Source organism: Protopterus annectens, chromosome 14.part0 (assembly GCF_019279795.1).
Source record: "Protopterus annectens isolate FY-2018-M chromosome 14.part0, PAN1.0, whole genome shotgun sequence".
NCBI lineage: Eukaryota > Metazoa > Chordata > Ceratodontiformes > Protopteridae > Protopterus > Protopterus annectens.
In genome coordinates this window covers 710,967,526-710,984,607 of record NC_056748.1, presented here as the reverse complement: position 1 = coordinate 710,984,607, position 17,082 = coordinate 710,967,526, and the positions used below count along the sequence as shown (strand labels likewise).

The 17,082-nt window shown below is 39.1% G+C and overlaps 1 protein-coding gene across 3 annotated transcripts in view; it reads right to left on the bottom strand.

Moving 5' to 3' along the window:
* PER3 (period circadian regulator 3) overlaps nucleotides 1-17,082 on the bottom strand; it is a 508,287-nt gene that overhangs the window by 143,573 nt on the left and 347,632 nt on the right. For all 3 annotated transcript variants that reach the window (XM_044056445.1, XM_044056444.1, XM_044056447.1), the window contains one exon: nucleotides 3,260-3,410. In XM_044056445.1, coding sequence (XP_043912380.1) covers nucleotides 3,260-3,410 — 151 coding nt within the window. The remainder of the gene's footprint in view (nucleotides 1-3,259; nucleotides 3,411-17,082) is intronic.

The following is a 17,082-nucleotide window of genomic DNA, read 5'->3' as shown; positions in this document are numbered from 1 at the left end:
AACATGCAGCAAAAAAAGGCTCTATTTTCTGTCTGGATGGATCTGTTTTCTAGATCTTATATCTTTAGTTGTGTTCTGACTGGGTGACATGTCTGGAAGGGGAATGGAGGGGGAACTTGGAGCCGATGTAAATGTGATGCTGTAAACTCTAGATACTCCCTCTCAGATCCATTTGTCCAATGTAATATTCTGCCACTCATGAAGGCTCAAGGGAGGCCTGATCCCTAGCTGCCTCAAAAACAGAAGAGTTGGGCAATTATTCCAATTACTCAAGGACTTTGCTTTTGACCGAAGGAAAAGAGCCAGCAAAAGTCTTAAGTGCACAGGTACTTGCTAGCCTACTGATCTGTGAGGATCTTAAAAAGCCTAGCCTTACATTAACCATGGTAGTTTCTAGCCCTTATATTTTGCATATAAATGACCAGAGAAGGGATGCACATGGATATATAGGGACATCTGTACGATTTGCCTATCCATGAGGAATAAGGATGCTATACCGGGGTGAATTTGTGGCTAGTCATACATTCATCCAAATTACTCTGTTTTATGTGAGGTGGAAGACTCTTCCATACAAGCAATATTCTCTGTGATACATAGCTATCCCTCCAACATGATTTATTTTACAAAACAGATAAGAGGTCTAGAATAGGTGTTTATGATACCAATGGACTTACGAATGTGCAAAAGGCCTAACAGAATACGGACTATGAAGCTCTATATGCAATGCAGAGCTCACCTCTCAGTAGCCTGTATAGTATTTAGAAAAACGAGTAAGGTTTTAAGACAGTCTGCATGGCTTTCATGACATGACCCTTGATTGTTTAAGTGAGAAAGCACTGTGGCAAATATTTGGTCACTATATATGTATATGTGAGTGTATGTTTCATAGATTTTATATATATATATATATATATATAGGGGCATTGTACTCAATGATTTACTTAATGAATGTCGAGAACAATGGAATGACTACATCCCTCGACCTGGATACAAAAACCCCTTAGATGTAAGCTGTTCGAGGAAAAAGGACTTCCTAACAACAGTGGATACATGATGACCAAAGGACAGTTCACTGTCTACATAGGTTCCCAAATCTCTACCTAGGGGATCAATTTGGGGGAGGGGGGGTGTAGTCAATGTGAATGTCAGAAGGGGAGTCATTGATTGTCGAAGGACAAGACTATACACTTCTTGGTATTCAGTTTTAGTGTCCATGCTTTTGACACTAGCTATCTGTCTGGGACAGGCCACCGTGTGTAGGATCTTGGTGTCCAGTGAGGAGTTTATGATGGCACCAAAATTACAGTCATCTGCAAATATGGTCAACCACAAATTTGTTCTGACCTCTGAGAAGTAAATGCCAAAGAGGAATGGCCCAAGGACTGCATCATTAATGTCTTTATGATGGTGCATATATCAAGGTTTACCAGGGTAAGGTGTGCTTGTAGGGAGTGGAGTTTTTTTAAGGCTTCTAGCATTGAGCAGCAGTACCTTAATGTTATCCAGATATTATTTAGTCATGTCGGAAGCTTTTGAAGACAGACATAGCCTAAATAGGCATTATGGGGTGGGCAAGTTTAGCCAATATATGAAAGCCTTGGGGCTTGATTTTAAATTCCGCCTATGTCTCTAGGACACAATCTATTCCAGAAACCTCCCTGATCATATTAGTTTCTATCAGAATACTGCCCAAATGACAGCTTTGCATTTTCTGAACCACAAGTTTTACACGCTGATGTTTACGAAAATAGGTTCTCAGAGAAGCAGAAAACTTTTCTTCATCAGCTATATGCATCTTCCCTGTATCCTTGGTCTTGCACCTGTTTCTTCACCTGGGGCCCAAGTCACATGGAAAATAAGTCGTATGTCACAGGTAGTTATGGGCTCAAAATGTTTGACACATATATGCACTTACCAAAGAGGTCTCTCTTCCAAGGCTCCTTATGTGGGGTGGACGACCATACTCTTTTCTGAGCAGAAATCCTCCTGCAGCATCTTGTCTTTTCTGAGACACCAGATCAGTTATGCAAGGACTACCTTTGCCTCATTAACTATAAATTTTAATTTCCCAAGTTCTGGGATCCTTGAGAGAAGGAATATCCCCTGCCATAGCAGTATCTGGAATGGGGGGTACTTCACAGGGCAGTTTGCGTACCTCCTTTTGCCCTTTCACTTTACGGGGACATTCAGGCCTCATCTGTGATAAAAGACCAAGGTACCAGACTGAATACTATCCAAGGATGGGGCAAATGCAGTTCCCTACTCCAAGGAGGTATCTGACAAACCATAAGGTTGCTGCTGCAGTATTTCCACACACTCAGTCATTGACAAAGAGGACCTACCAAACATACCAGAGGTTGAGATGGTGTTAAAAGTAAAAAGGTTGTCAAAAGCTTGATCCGACAAGATCTCTGCACAGAAGCAAGAGCTGGCATCAAGGCTGGCTTCTGTAATGAAAACTCGAACACGGATGTGGTCAACGCCAATGGATAGCATCACCTCACTGGAGTATTCATCACGTATTAGATTTATCTCTAGTTATGACAAATTGCCAAAACATAAAGAAACACTGGACATACATGTCACTGCCTAAAAATACAAAGGCATCCACAAAAACCTGTAGAAGATGTTGTAGAAAGAAGGAACCCAACTGCTGACCCTCCAAGGAAGGCCAACAAATTTAGATCTCAAGTTTCTCTTTCCCTGTCAATGATTCATACAAAAATACACACAGAATAATTACGTTATATCTGTGGTAAAGTGTGCTGACCGCCCTGCTACCATCACCCACCTGAAATCAAACAGAGCAAGAATATACAACTAAAAGGGAAAGCATGAGGATCATAGTGTCAAGATACCACAAAGGAACATTAGCTGAGGCTCTCCCAACTTGGCTACACCCTGACTTTGGGGATGCAGCAAACTTCAAATGACAGGAAGGTTATGTCCATATACTGCAATGAAACAAGTATCACTAGTATACAAATAGGGCATATGACAAGTCAGGGTTCCTGGGCTACATGAAAAATGTCACGGAGCAAAAACATACATCTTCAAACTACTACTTTCCAATAATGCCATATAGCTTCAATAAAAGATATATAGTCAAAAATATAAATAAAAGTTGTCAGGAACATTGCAGGCACAATGCTTAACGATTTTAAAAGACTGATAACATTATGGTAAAAACTACAAAATTTTGTATTTTTTTTATATCCACATGATGCAATTCCACTTTCTCCACTTTTCTTTCTCTTACCTGGTTATCTATTTCTGGAGGAAGAGAAAGATTTCGTATCCATGGATGGACTTCTGCAAGCTCTTCCTTCTGCAAGGCAGTAAACCGTGGCTGTGCATTTCTCATTGCCAGAAGTTTCTCAAGGTCCTGCTTCAGTACAATCTCTCTATTCCTAAAAATGAAAGCAAGGAGACACTCCATGAACACTACCATTTGCTACTTTATATAATCAGGGTGACAGAGCAGACTATGCAGCCATACACAAAGCACCTGTTTAGCATTTTAGGTTACAGGGTTAAGACAATGAACTGCTCATGAGCTATACAAAGTAGTCCTGAATGTGACTTCAACAACCACTTCTACACTATGTAACTAAGCAAATCACTTAACCAGACAGTGCTCTGGGTCACTTTTGAAAAAAAAATCACTTGTGCCTAATGGGATTACCTGATTAACAGAGGACTGAAAAAGCTATACAATGCAGTACTTGTGCACAACAGGAAAATCTGGTTAAATTTTAGAGCATATACAAAATCTTGTAACACATCAAAAAACAGGTACTTTTAGATTCACCAACAGCAACTTAAAACTACTGCTGAAAACAGTAACAAAAAACATTTCGTCCATTTATTACTAGTCATATTTGTCATCTCCCATACTCAACCCTGCTAAAAACAAACATTCCATCGAAAGTGCCATTACGAATACCCGCTGGTCACTGCAACATCTTCCAGTTTATTCTAATCATAAATGTTTATTCTGTGTACAGAAGAACATGCCATGAATGTAAATCACACTTAAAATAAGCTGACAGTTTGCTTAATGTATTGCCTTCAGGTGTGCAACATTTCTCACACTGCAAATGTGCTAGTGGGTTAAAATATAAAAGATCAAGTGTCATAATGGATTTTCTCAAGTAAAATTATTTAATTCATTTTTTTTGAGCAAGCTAGGCCAGAAAACATGTTTGTGTTCCATGAGGCATAGGTACTGCAGCTGTCTTTTGCAAATCTGACTATAGAGACAAGTCTGCATTATAGACGAATATTATGGAGCACTGAATGACTAGGAGATGCAGTTAGAAACATGGACAGTCTGCCACTACTTTCTGCCCTTGTTTTAATACGAGTTCTGTAATAAATGCGTAGTTGTTTGTGTTAAGCACAATTACAGGAGCAGAGCATGAGAAAATTCTGAAATGTAACTGTGATTTGGCACTAGATGATGACTGTGTTACTTTTGTGATTGGAAAAAATATTACAGAAGATGGCATATAAGCAAGGCTGTTGCTTTGTTTACTGTACTTAAGTTAATCTCTTCAGTCTTGCAATGTCAAACCTACCTTTATGTAATCGCAGTAGCTGTCAATACTATTCTGGAAAATAAAGAGTGTTGCCATAAAATATTTTTGTGTCTCACTGGATTTGCTGATGAAGGACAATGTGATCTGGAACTCTAACATACTGCAATGCATCATGCAGTTATTTCTAATGATCTCATTTGAGAAATGAGAATCTTGACGCTCATAGCAAAGCTAGATAGAGCACATAAAAGTGATGTAAATACAGTCCTACAAATATTTCAAAAATGGGGTAGTGTTATTGATGTATTCCAAGAACTCATTCAACTTCCTGACTGAGTCATTCCATATTAAAAGAAATATCATCCAAAAAATGGATGTAAAATGACCAGTTGCTCACAAATCAACTATTGACAATAAAATGCCTACCCCATTTTTGAAATTCACTCATACCTTTGACTACGACCAAATAGCCTACTTAGATGTTACGGTTAGTAAGGATTATGGTAAGGAGTGTTTTTGTTCTAACATCTACTGTAAAAAGACCTTTTCAAATTCCTATCTCCACTACGACAGTTGGCACCCTCCTTTTCAAAAAAGAGCAGTAGTGAAAGGGCAATTTGTACGACTGGCTCGTATGGTGTCAGACACCACGTTTGGCCAGGAGATGGGCGAGTGTCTTGGCATGTTCACCAAAAGGGGTTACCCCTTTGGAACTATTGGTGCCTGTCAAGGATGAAGTCCTTGGTAAAAGGAACAAAGCTTTTTACCAACCTTTACTCCCTATCCAAAAAGGCCCATATGTTGACTCAGTTATGGATCAAAATGACAACAATGGTATTCAAGCGACTGAGGTGCCTTACGAATGCTCTATGGTCATTACCTTTTCAGAGAATAGTCAGGAAATTGTTGAAGTGGTTATTAAATTCTGGCCAACTGTCACCTCTACTAAAGACGGTGTTGAATTATTTGGTACTAAACCAAACATTGTTTTTAGGAAAGGTAAGTGTTTTCAAGAGTTTACTGGAGATGAAATAGGGACAATATGGGTTCAAATAGACCAAAGGGTAAGTGCAACCACTGCAACTATTGCCAACATACCCAGTGCTGTGGTTCATTCTTTATTAGGCATAAGAAAATAGAAGTGAAAAGGCATTTCAATTGCCTATCTAAGCAAGTCGCCAAAAATGTAAGGCTTTTTACACTGGGAAGACCTGTCAGATGTTAAAGGAGAGAATTTATGAGCATTTAAATGACATTAGGAGAGAAAGGTCTACTGATGCTCTTTACAGACATATCTCTTCTTGTGAGGGTCATTTTTTCAAGTTTGTGATGATTGACCACATGGACAATGATCCAAGGGGTTTCTACACAGAGTATCATTTAAATAAAAAGAAACTCAAATGGATTCGTACATGTGATACTTTAACTTGAGAATGGGGGTGGAACTACTTTCATTAAGGCCTGGGGAGAGAGTCTTGAGCATCACAGATACAATGTGGTTTAAATGTTCTGGAGTTTACACAATTTGTTTTTATTTATATTCCTGAGTTTAACATATATTTGTATAACGCTGCTATTCATTAGTGAATGATGTTGGTATTGTACACGTTATTATCATGCTTGTATCTTGGATTTTAACATAGTTGAAAGTTGACACTGGTATTCCATTGGTCGGTTTGATCACGTGTTGATTTTGTGAATATTTAAGTGAAACAGTGGATGTACTAGCAGTTCTGAAGAAGTCTTTACCTAGACGAAAGTGCTAAACTGCTACCACTTGCTATTTTTGCTGCTTGTTGATTTTAATAAATCGGTTGGTGATATTTCTCGGCTGTTGGTACTGGTCTTTCTGGGTACCTGGATCTCCACTCAAGTTTTTCATTTGGTTGGTTTGGTTCTGACTTGTCAGAACATGGGCTAAATTCTTGGCTTGGCTTGTAAGGGCCTCAGGGCGAATAGCCTTGTAACTTCCTAAACCCGACGACAACCGCAGTATTTTCTTACATTCTGCTTCCCTCTAGATCACCACTGTGCTATTAATGCTGTCAAACGTTTGCCTCTCCTCTCTAAAACAACACTGATCCATATTTATCAATTTTGGCAACACCTTTGCTATTCTATTAGCTATTACAGACAACACACTTTATAGTAATGGTTTAAAACTGAAATGTGCCTACATGAAGCTGTGTCTGATAGATCTCTCCAGTCTTTAGGTATTACAGTTTTCTTCCAGGATGTTGGAGCTTCCCCTCTTTTAAAAATATAGTTAAAGAAAACCTTCCAGATCTTTATTACATTCTTCCTTCCTAACTTCCACAGGAATATCATCCATTCCTGGAGACGTTCTTGCAGATAGACTATATGTCACCTTTTTATCTCATCTTCTCCTCTCTTAATTGTTCAACCTCATCCACTTCTAACCTTGGCACACAAGTCTTCCATAAATACTTTAATTTTGTGCTTCTTCTTGATTTCCCCACTTCTCTGCTTTATACAAATCTTCATAAAATATCCAAAATAACTTTCAATACCTCTACAAGATCTTCGATTATTTTTCTTGTTATAGGCTCCCCATGTTTGGTAACAACCTTTTCTACTTTCTGTTGCCCTAGTTACTGTGCTACGTTTTTGTGCTTTTGAGTTATCAAAAAAAAGTTTCTTGACAGCAATCTTTCTAAACTCATGCATATTATCCAGATACTCCCTTATTTTCTCTTTAGCAGTCTGTAGTTGCACCGCATCTTGTTTTAGGAGATTCCCCTTATTCTGTTAATACTTTAACCTTTGTCGGGCCCTCTAAATTCCTGTTACTTCTTAATCATTTCTCTCTCTTTTATTTCTACCCTATTTTTAAACTCTTACTAGCTATAATTTCTGAAGAAATTTCTATCTTCCCTGATAACTCTTGAATAATTTCCACTACCCATTCCTTGAATTTCCCTGTTTTTAACAAGCAATTGGGGAAGCTCCAGTGTCTCATTTTTACTTCATTACCCTGCATTTTTATCTTACTTGTTATTGGCGCACAATCTGAAACAGTTAATGAATATTGGGGTTGGGAGGGTGGCCTAATGGTTAAGGTGATTGCCTTACAAACACAAGGTACACGGTTTGAGTCTCACAAGGGATAATTGGCTAGGCTTAAAATGGCTCACAAGGGCAGTTAGCCTAGTACTAATCTATGAACCTATGAATATGTGTTAAAGCTTTCAATAAAAATGCACACGTTTCTGTGAAATATAATTTCTGCCTAGTCTTGTTCAGTTATTGTACCTTTGGGAAAAATACGTAAATTCTCTCAGAGTTCATACTACTGAATCCATGTCTTCCTTAGCAAATACTTTCATAAATTTCTTCATAAATCTACCCTCTTTTGTTATATTTTCCAATCTAGGTTCCCCAGATATAGCCTCACTGTTGCAAACAAGTTCCAGTCCCCACCTATAGGTAATATCTGCTGCAGAAAGCCAATTATTTCTCTCAAAATTTTCTTAAGCTTGATAACAGTAGTTTTAGGTGTAATGCAAATGCATGTCGGGGTAATCCTCATCTCTTGCCAGTAGTCCCTTACTACCATAAATCCACCATTATCTTATTTTTCTTCTATCACTACTGGAGCTCCTCTTGCAATTAGTATAAGAACTCCCGATTTCACTTATCTCAGATATTCTGCTAAATGTCATCCCAAAATCATTTCTTTATCAAATTCACATACTCACTTTTTCCCAAATGTGTATCCTGCAGCACTGCTATTTGCACTCTGTATTTCTTAATATAATTCAATAGTCTATCTTTTTGTCTATACCTGTGAGGCCATTCATGTTTCAAAATATTACTGACAGTGTAGCCATCATAAGAAGATATTATTCCTAATTATCGCACGCAACAGCATTTTTAAATGTCCATTTCAAAGTTTTGTGTTGCATGTACCCATTAATGTTTGGCAGGTTGATCTTTTACACAGTTCTTTCTTGTTAATCTCCATTTAAACTTGTGTCACAATTTACATGACTTTATTTTAATGAAAATCTCAAACAAAATAAATAACACCCTCATAACCAATTAACTTAAAACAAAAGCAAAAAAAAAAAAAAAAACCATGTACCTCTTCAAATAACGAAATTTAACCCTGTTAATAGGAAACTGAACCAACCTGACAACTGCACTCACAAGCACTACCTAACCAAAAATGAAGGTGATCCACGGTAAGGTGCATGTTACAAGCCTGTGCTCCTACTTTAACTGCTTTATGCTCTTATTTTATTTTTATTCCCCTCCTAGATCTGGAAAACAGCTTGTATGCTTTCAGAAAACAACTTTTAGCCATATTGAGACAGTTTAGGTACCAGGAAAGCTGCTATCTCTTATGCACTTCCTATAATCTCTATTTTTTTTACTAAGCTGTTTGCCCTCGTACATTTTAATTTTATGATTCTCTCAATAAACAATGCTCATATCTCTTCAGATTTATCACCTGCACCTCTAGTCAGTTTGTCTCCATAAAAACATAAGAACAGAATGTACAGCTGCCCTCAGGTGGAGATCTCTCAACTCACACTGACCATTTATTTGCTAAATGAAAACTTTTAATTACTTTCACAGTGTTCTCTTAATTTTAAAGCCCACATGTTTACACACAAACATATTACATTAAGCCAAGGGTATAAATTCAAACATTAAACTATGAGAAAATACCTCAACCTTACATATATTATAATCAGTGCATGTTTATATCCTATCCCCCACCCCAACAGCCCATATTAACTCACTCAAGCCTATTAATGACTTTTCTGTATGTATCCCGTTCACACGGATACCTCCTTATGGCGTACAGAAATTTTCTGGGTCTGCGTCCTTCAAGTAAGTGACTTACCAGCTAATAACATAGTATTTGAAAAGCCAATGAGCTATTAATAAAAAGACAGAGTTGCTAGTCTAGGATGTCCTAGAGTGGAGAAACTATTCTTTCTTTGCCACTTATTATTCATGTTTATACTCATATTTTCATATATGACGCACCTAAATTTTATTGAGGCATGTTGTGTGAAAATACCAATGTGGGAGATGGGACAATTTACTGAAAATGCTGGTTTACATCACATTATACTGGAAATATTTGCTAGTAGTTTGCTAATAATTATGAAAATAAGCAATATTTCCATATGTACTTAATACTTCAAAAACCAAGATATTTACAAAAAACGTTGCATTACATCAGGTGAAACCTTAGATGTTGTTAGAAAAAATACTGTACACTGTTTTTTGTATCTGCACTGCAATTTGCACATCTTGGGAGAAATCTAGTATTATACATACTGCTTATTAAACAGTATATGTTTTCATACTTTTGTAAATATCTTAATAAATATACACTTAGACAAATGTATTGCCGCCATATGAAAGCTCAGGACCGATTAACAAAAATATTCCAATATATGTCTAGGATGGCTGTATATAGTTTTCAAGGTATGAAAATTTTATTTTGAAAGTTTAGAAAGAATTGTACTGGCAGTTGGTTCTTGAGGCTAATAAAACCCCTGGGCTGAATAAAAATGTTTCTTTAGCTCCTGTTTTAAAACTGAGGGCTGCCAGATTATGACAGGTAATAAGTACCTTACTTTATTATTTTTTATATCTATGAAAAAGTTTATTTTTTAACAAACATTCATTTTTTTTAAACTATTAGTCTTCTTTTGTAGATAAAGTCTATATTTTTGTTGAGATTATTCATTTCTGCACATTTCCACCATTTGAGGGAGCTTTGTTTCATTTAAACAGTATATCTAGTTTTAGAAAAGTTCTTTTTAACAACTGATTTTGTCATATTTATACATCTTTACAGTACCTTTTTGATAGTGTTTTAATATTGCCGTATATACATTTTGTGTATTAACAGTGAATTCCGGAATTTTATATATATTCTAGCATTTGAACATTAATGGATTAATTGCTGCATTTAATTGGCCACTGAGTTATGGTATTGTATATTTAAAAGGGTTACCTTTAGTGATTTTTACACCTGATAAAGTCTGATGGTGACGAAAATGTGGCGAAAAAGTTAAAGCGTTTATGATTTTATATTTTTTGTCTTCTTGCGATTAAAGTGTCTTTATTCTGGTATCGTACCCACCTGCTTTTTTATAAAGTGCTGCTTTCTTTGTTTTCTTACCACAAAAACACAGGGTAGTAAGGGAAAGGAAGGCAAGAAATCAAATGCCATCATGGAAGTACTAAACAGAGAAAACAATAATGCAATTAAGATACTGTTAGAAGAGTATAGAGGAGGAAACAGCTCAACAATTTACTCAGAGATGGACGTGATGAACGCAAAGTGCAGTATCAGAACAGATCAGGAACTATTGCGTACTATCATAAATAATAAACTAAAAATATCAGCACAGGCAGAAAACTTAGAAGATATACAGATAAATATAAAGGAAAAGCACAAAAAAGCAATTTATTGAGGAACCAAAAATGTTTTATTGAGAAACAAAGCAAAAGGAATTGAAACATCACCAAAAAAGAAGAAATAGATATATTTTGGAGAAATATCTATGAAGATCCTACGGAACATAAAGATGCTAAATAAACAGTAGTAGTAAAAGAAAGAATAAGAAGTTCAAATGTACAGGATATGGAATGGCATGAATTAACAGCCAGAGAGACTGAAACAAAGTTAAGAAAAGCTCCTAAATGGAAAACCCAAGGCCCAGATGCAGAAACTAACTTTTGGCTAAAAGTACTGACATCTTTACAAGAAGACTTGGCCATGAGTCTTTACAAGAAAACTTAGCCATGAGTAAGAACTATTTATATGTGCACCCCGAACAGACACCAAACCTGTAAGCTATCCTAAAACTACAAATCAATAATTTGCCTTCTTACGATGTATACATTACGCACTGGAATTGTGGAAGACAGTTTATAGTCACTTAGAAGAAAACTCCATCATGGCAATAGAACAAAAGGGTAACAAAAGAAAGTCATATGGAAAAAAGGATCATTTACAAGTCATGATGGTTAACTGTAACAATGGGAAGAATCCAAGTATGGCATGGATAAACTACAAAAACATATGACAGTACTCCACCATTCATGGATAAAAGCGTACTTAAAATGTATAAGATGCACTCTACACTGATCAATTACATTACAGCAACCATGAAACAGTGGCAAACCACTTTGCAGTTAAGCTATGACAAAGGACAAATTCTTATTCCAAGGATAAAAATTCAAAGGAGGATATTCCAGGATGACTGTCTCCACAGCTCTTTTGTCTTACCCTTACCCCATTAAGCTGTCTACTGAACAGATCAGGTCATGGCTACAATTTCGTTCCCAGAAAACAATGAAGTGAAAAGACTTTTCTTTCTGTGGATGATTTAAAACTGTATAGTTCATCAGATAAGGAATTGAAAGCACAACTGCAAGTGGTCAAAACTTTTTCAGATGATGTAAAAATATTATTTGGTCTTGATAAATATGCAAAGAAACCTTTAAAGTAGGAAAGCTGCAGCACCAAGAAATCAACAGCCTAGGACAGGAATGCAATATAAAAGAACTTAAGCAAGAGGGAGTGTATAAATATTTGGGAATTGCTGAAGGATCAACAATAAGATATGAACAAATGCAAATTAAACTTGGTAAGGAATATTTTAGAAGACTAAAATTAATACTGAAAAAGTACTGGTGTGTACACTTACCATAAATGTACATGTTCGTGTGTATTCACTGTTGCAGTCATCACATTTGGGTTATCCCTGCCAGGGGAGCCCTCAGACGGACCGAATATCAGAGGCCTAGTATTTCTGCCTTGGTTGCTGTCGCTTCAGGACTGACATCATGTCGTTAGTAGTATAAAGTAAGGCAGCCGATGCCATTACAACAGTTTTTCTTGCCCTGTCAGGAGCCCCCAAGTGGGAGCCAGGATATGGTGGAAGAAAGTACAGTTGTGTACACTTACCATAAATGTAGATGTTCGAGTGTATTCACTGTTGCAGTCATCACATTCGGGTTACCTGCTTGCAGTAGCCCTCAGTTGGCCTGATTAACAAAGTCTTGGGTCCTGTGTTGGTTGCTGTCTCTTCTTCCTTGATGTCAGGTCATCAGGGGGTACAAAACATGCAGCCGACGCCATTACATCAGTTTTTCTTGTCCCAGATGTCAGGTGCCCCCTTAATGGGAAGCAATACAACATATCTATACATATATACAAGGATACACCTTCAATAAAAAAGCAAATACACCAAAAAGCTTTTAAGCATAGCAAAGGAGAGTAGAGGTAGAGCCAAAGAAATCAGTGGGCTGGAGGGAGGGTAAAGTACAGTTTTGTACCTACCATAAATGTAGATGTCCGATAGATATGCAACTGCAGTCCTGACATATGGGTTGTCCTGCCTCAGGCAGCCCTTCGGTCGGCCAGATTCCAAAGTCTGGGTCCGGCGTCGGCCGATGTCGCCTCCTCCCCGACGTCAGAGCGGCTGGAGTATAAAGGCATCAGCCGACGCCATCTTCTTCAGTGTTTCTTGCCCCAGATGCCAGGTGCCCTCCAATGAAGGCTAAATTTGGTGAATGGATAAACAGATAAAATCAGACATGCACAACAGTAATAAACAGATACACCATAACATATATCCCCAGCTGATAGGTAAGGGGAGTAAGGACCCAAAATGGGAAAAACAGAGGGGTAGGAGGGAGGGAAATCCTGACTGCAGTTGCATATCTATCGGACATCTACATTTATGGTAGGTACAAAACTGTACTATGTCCTTCAAGAATGCAACTGCAGTCCTGACATATGGGTTGAATACCATAGCCAAGCTGGGGGTGGTAGGACTAAGCAAGAGATGGTGTAGCTAGAAGGCCCTGCAGGACTGCCGAAGCAAAGCCTGCTCGGGATCTGGAATATAATGGCAGGTTGTAGTGTTTGGTAAATGTATGCATGGAGCTCCATGTAGCAGCCTCTAGAATGTCTTTTGTAGCCACTCCTCTTAGAAAAGCTGTGGATGTGGCCATAGCTCTGGTGGAGTGTGGTCTAACATTAGCTGGCACACCTTTTCCCTGAAAAGAATAACAGAATCTGATGCAGTGTCCAATCCATTTTGAGAGAGTTTGTTTGGTGACTGCTTTCCCTTGCACTCCGGCAGCATAGGCTACAAACAGTTGGTCACACTTCCTGGTGGACTTTGTTCTGTCCAAGTAGTAGCGTAGTTGTCTGTGAATGTCTAAAGTATGCAGCAACCTTTCCCCTTTATTTTGGGGATTAGGAAAGAAAGTAGGCAAGTGAATTGCTTGGTTTAGAGACACTCTGGATACCACCTTAGGCATGAATGAAGAATTGGTCCTAAGGGAAACTCTGTCCTGATGAAAGATGATAAAGGGAGGAACTGCCATGAGGGCCTGTATCTCCGTGACTCTTCTTGCTGAAGTGACTGCCAACAGGAAAACTGTTTTCCAAGAGAGAAATTGCATTTCTGAAGATGCTGCTGGTTCAAAAGGAGGAAGAGTTAATTTTTCCAAGACATAATTGAGGTCCCATGCAGGGATTGGTAGCTTCCTTGGAGGTTTGATATTCTTTATGCCTCTTAGAAGCTGTCTTAGCAAAGGATGCGAGAACACAGGTGGATCACAGTTGTAATGTGCTGAGATAGCTGAAGCGTGGATTTTGATGGAGGAGTATGAGAGGCCACTGTGAAACATTTCTGTCAAGTATTCCAATATCTGAGTTATGTTCACCAATGATGCATCCTGGCCCTTGTTGACATTACAGATGGTGAATCTCTTCCATTTGGCCGAATAGGTTTTTCTGGTGGAAGGTCTGCGTGCCTCCAGCAAAATTTCCTGAACTTTTTCGGAGAGTGAATCATGGGTCTGAGTCATGGAACTCTCCAGGCTGTCAGCTTTAGGGTTTGCAGGTTCTGATGAACAGTCTTGTAACTGTGTTGAGTCAGGAGCAGAGGCCATTGAGGCAAGGGCCACGGTTTGGAGTGAGTTATGCTCAATAGTAGTGGATACCAGTGTTGCCTTGGCCAGTCTGGAGCTATCAAGATTCCTCTTGGCTGTTCTGCCTTGATCTTCAGTAACACCTTGGTGAGCAAAGGTAGAGGAGGGAATGCATAAATTGTTAGAGCATTCCAGCTGAAAGAAAGAGCATCCGTTCTCCAAGCTAGAGGATGGTGTATCCTTGTGCAAAACCTTTCCAGGTGATGACTGAGATGAGATGCAAAGAGGTCTATGTCTGGTCTTCCCCATGCAGATGCTATTTGTGCGAAAATGTGTGGGTGTAGCATCCATTCGTGTGGATCTAAGAAATTTCTGCTCAATCTGTCTGTCAGAACATTGTCCTTGCCCGGAACAAACTGGGCTTGCAAGTAGATGTTCAGTTTCACGGACTTTTCCCAAAGAATCATTGTTAGTCTGCAGAGGGGGGTAGGAATGAGTGCCCCCTTGCTTGTTTATGTACCACAAGACAGTGGTGTTGTCTGTTCTTATTAGCAGATGACCTTGTTAAAGAGATTTTCCAAAGGCTTGTATTGCATGTATCACTGCCAACATCTCTTTTTGATTTATGTGCTGATGCATCTCCATGGGAGTCCATTGCCCTTGAATGCATCTGCCGTCCATGTGCGCCCCCCCATCCAAGGTCTGAGGCGTCTGTTGTAAGTTTGACTTGTTGGAGGTTTGCTGAAAAGCATGCCTTCGTTTAAGTGACTTGCTTGAGCCCACCACAGGAATTCCCTTTGCAGGCATGGTATGAGTGGTATTATGTCTTCTAGGTTGTGGCTGTGTTGCGACCACAAGCTTTTTAGGTACCATTGCAGCTTTCTCATCTGTAGTCTTGCCAGAGGGATTAGAAGAATGCAAGATGCCATGTACCCCAGGGCCTGCAAGGTTTTCCTTGCGGTCAGGTGGGTTAATTTTGCTAGGCCTCTGAAGTAAGCTGTTAACTGTTCTTGTTTCTCCTCTGTGAGGAAAGCCATTTGTAACTGTGTGTCCAGTTTTGCTCCTAGAAATTTAATCTCTTGAGATGGCAGTAATCTTGATTTTTGAATGTTGACTGTGTATCCCAAAGCTTGCAGCAATTGAATGATGTAATCCAAGTGTCTTACCAAGGTCTGTTTGCTGTCTGCTTGTATTAGGCAGTCGTCCAGGTAAGGGTATATTTGAATCCCCTGGAGCCTGCAATGTGCCACTACTGATGCCAGGCATTTCGTGAATACTCTGAGCGCAGTAGATAAGCCAAACGGCAATGCTGAGAATTGATAGTGCTCTGTTCCTGCAAGAAATCTGAGGTATCTTCTGCAACTGTGTCTGATGGGGACATGCAGGTATGCCTCCTTGAGGTCCAGAGTAACCAGCCAAGACCCCTTGCCCAGCATGGGAAGAAGTTGCTGTAACGTCAGCATCTTGAATTTTGGCACCATGAGAAAAGTATTTAGAACGGACAAGTCCAAAATAGGCCTCCATTGTTTTTCTTTTCTTGGAACAAGGAACAGTCTTGAATAAAATCCCTGGCCTTGTTCCTGAGGAGGAACCTTCTCTATTGCTTTTATTTGTAACAGCTTTGAGACTTCTATGAGTGCCTCTGCCCTTTGACTTTGTGGCAGGTTTGGCATGCCTTGTCCTGTTGGTAAGGTATGGAAGTGGAACCTGTAACCTCTGTCTATTATGTCCAGAATCCAATTGTCCTTTGTTATAATGTGCCAGTTGTTTGAGAATAGAGATAATTTTCCACCTATAGGTGCTTCTCTTTGAGCCTTGGTAGGCGGAGTGTAAGGTAAGTCATTGTGATTGTCCCTGTGGTGCAGGTGTACTACCTGTGCCATTTCTTTGATTTTGTGGTTGCCATTGGCGTCCCCTGTAGGAGCCTCTGTATTGCCCTCTACCTCGTGCACGCCTGTTCTTTCCCCTTTGAAACTTGTCAGAGACTGGAAAGGACCAATTCTTTGAAGGCCAATTCCGGCTGAACCTTGGGGGCTGAACCTGGAGGAAATCCTTTACTGTTTGAACTGATTTCGCCTTTTCTTCAATAGATTTCAACACATCCTGAGCATTAGCTCCAAAAAGCTTCTGTTTATCCAGAGGTGCATCCAGGAGCTTTACTTTAACATGATCTGGCAGTGGTTGTTCTTTCAACCAAGCATGTCTACGGATAACAGCCCCTGTCATAGCTGCCCTACATGAAGCCTCCAATGCATCATAACCACACTGTAGAAAATGATTACTAACCTGCTGGGTATTATGAACCGAATCCTGCAATGCCTTTCTATCTATAGGCTCAGGAGAGGCTATCTTTTTTTGCAAATCATCCAGTAAATAATCCTGGTACTGAAACATATGAAAAAGGCAGTTAAGAGACTTCATGGCAAGGGTGGTAGAGGTATAGACTTTTTTACCCCATCTCTCCAGGGACCTTGCTTCCCTGTCAGCTGGCAGTGGATTCCTGGCTGAGGAGGTAGCCACTCCTTTGGGGCCTTGTGAAATAGTTTCTAGATCCACAGAGTGGACCTTAAAGAGATGCTTGTGAGTGTCAGGGACCCTG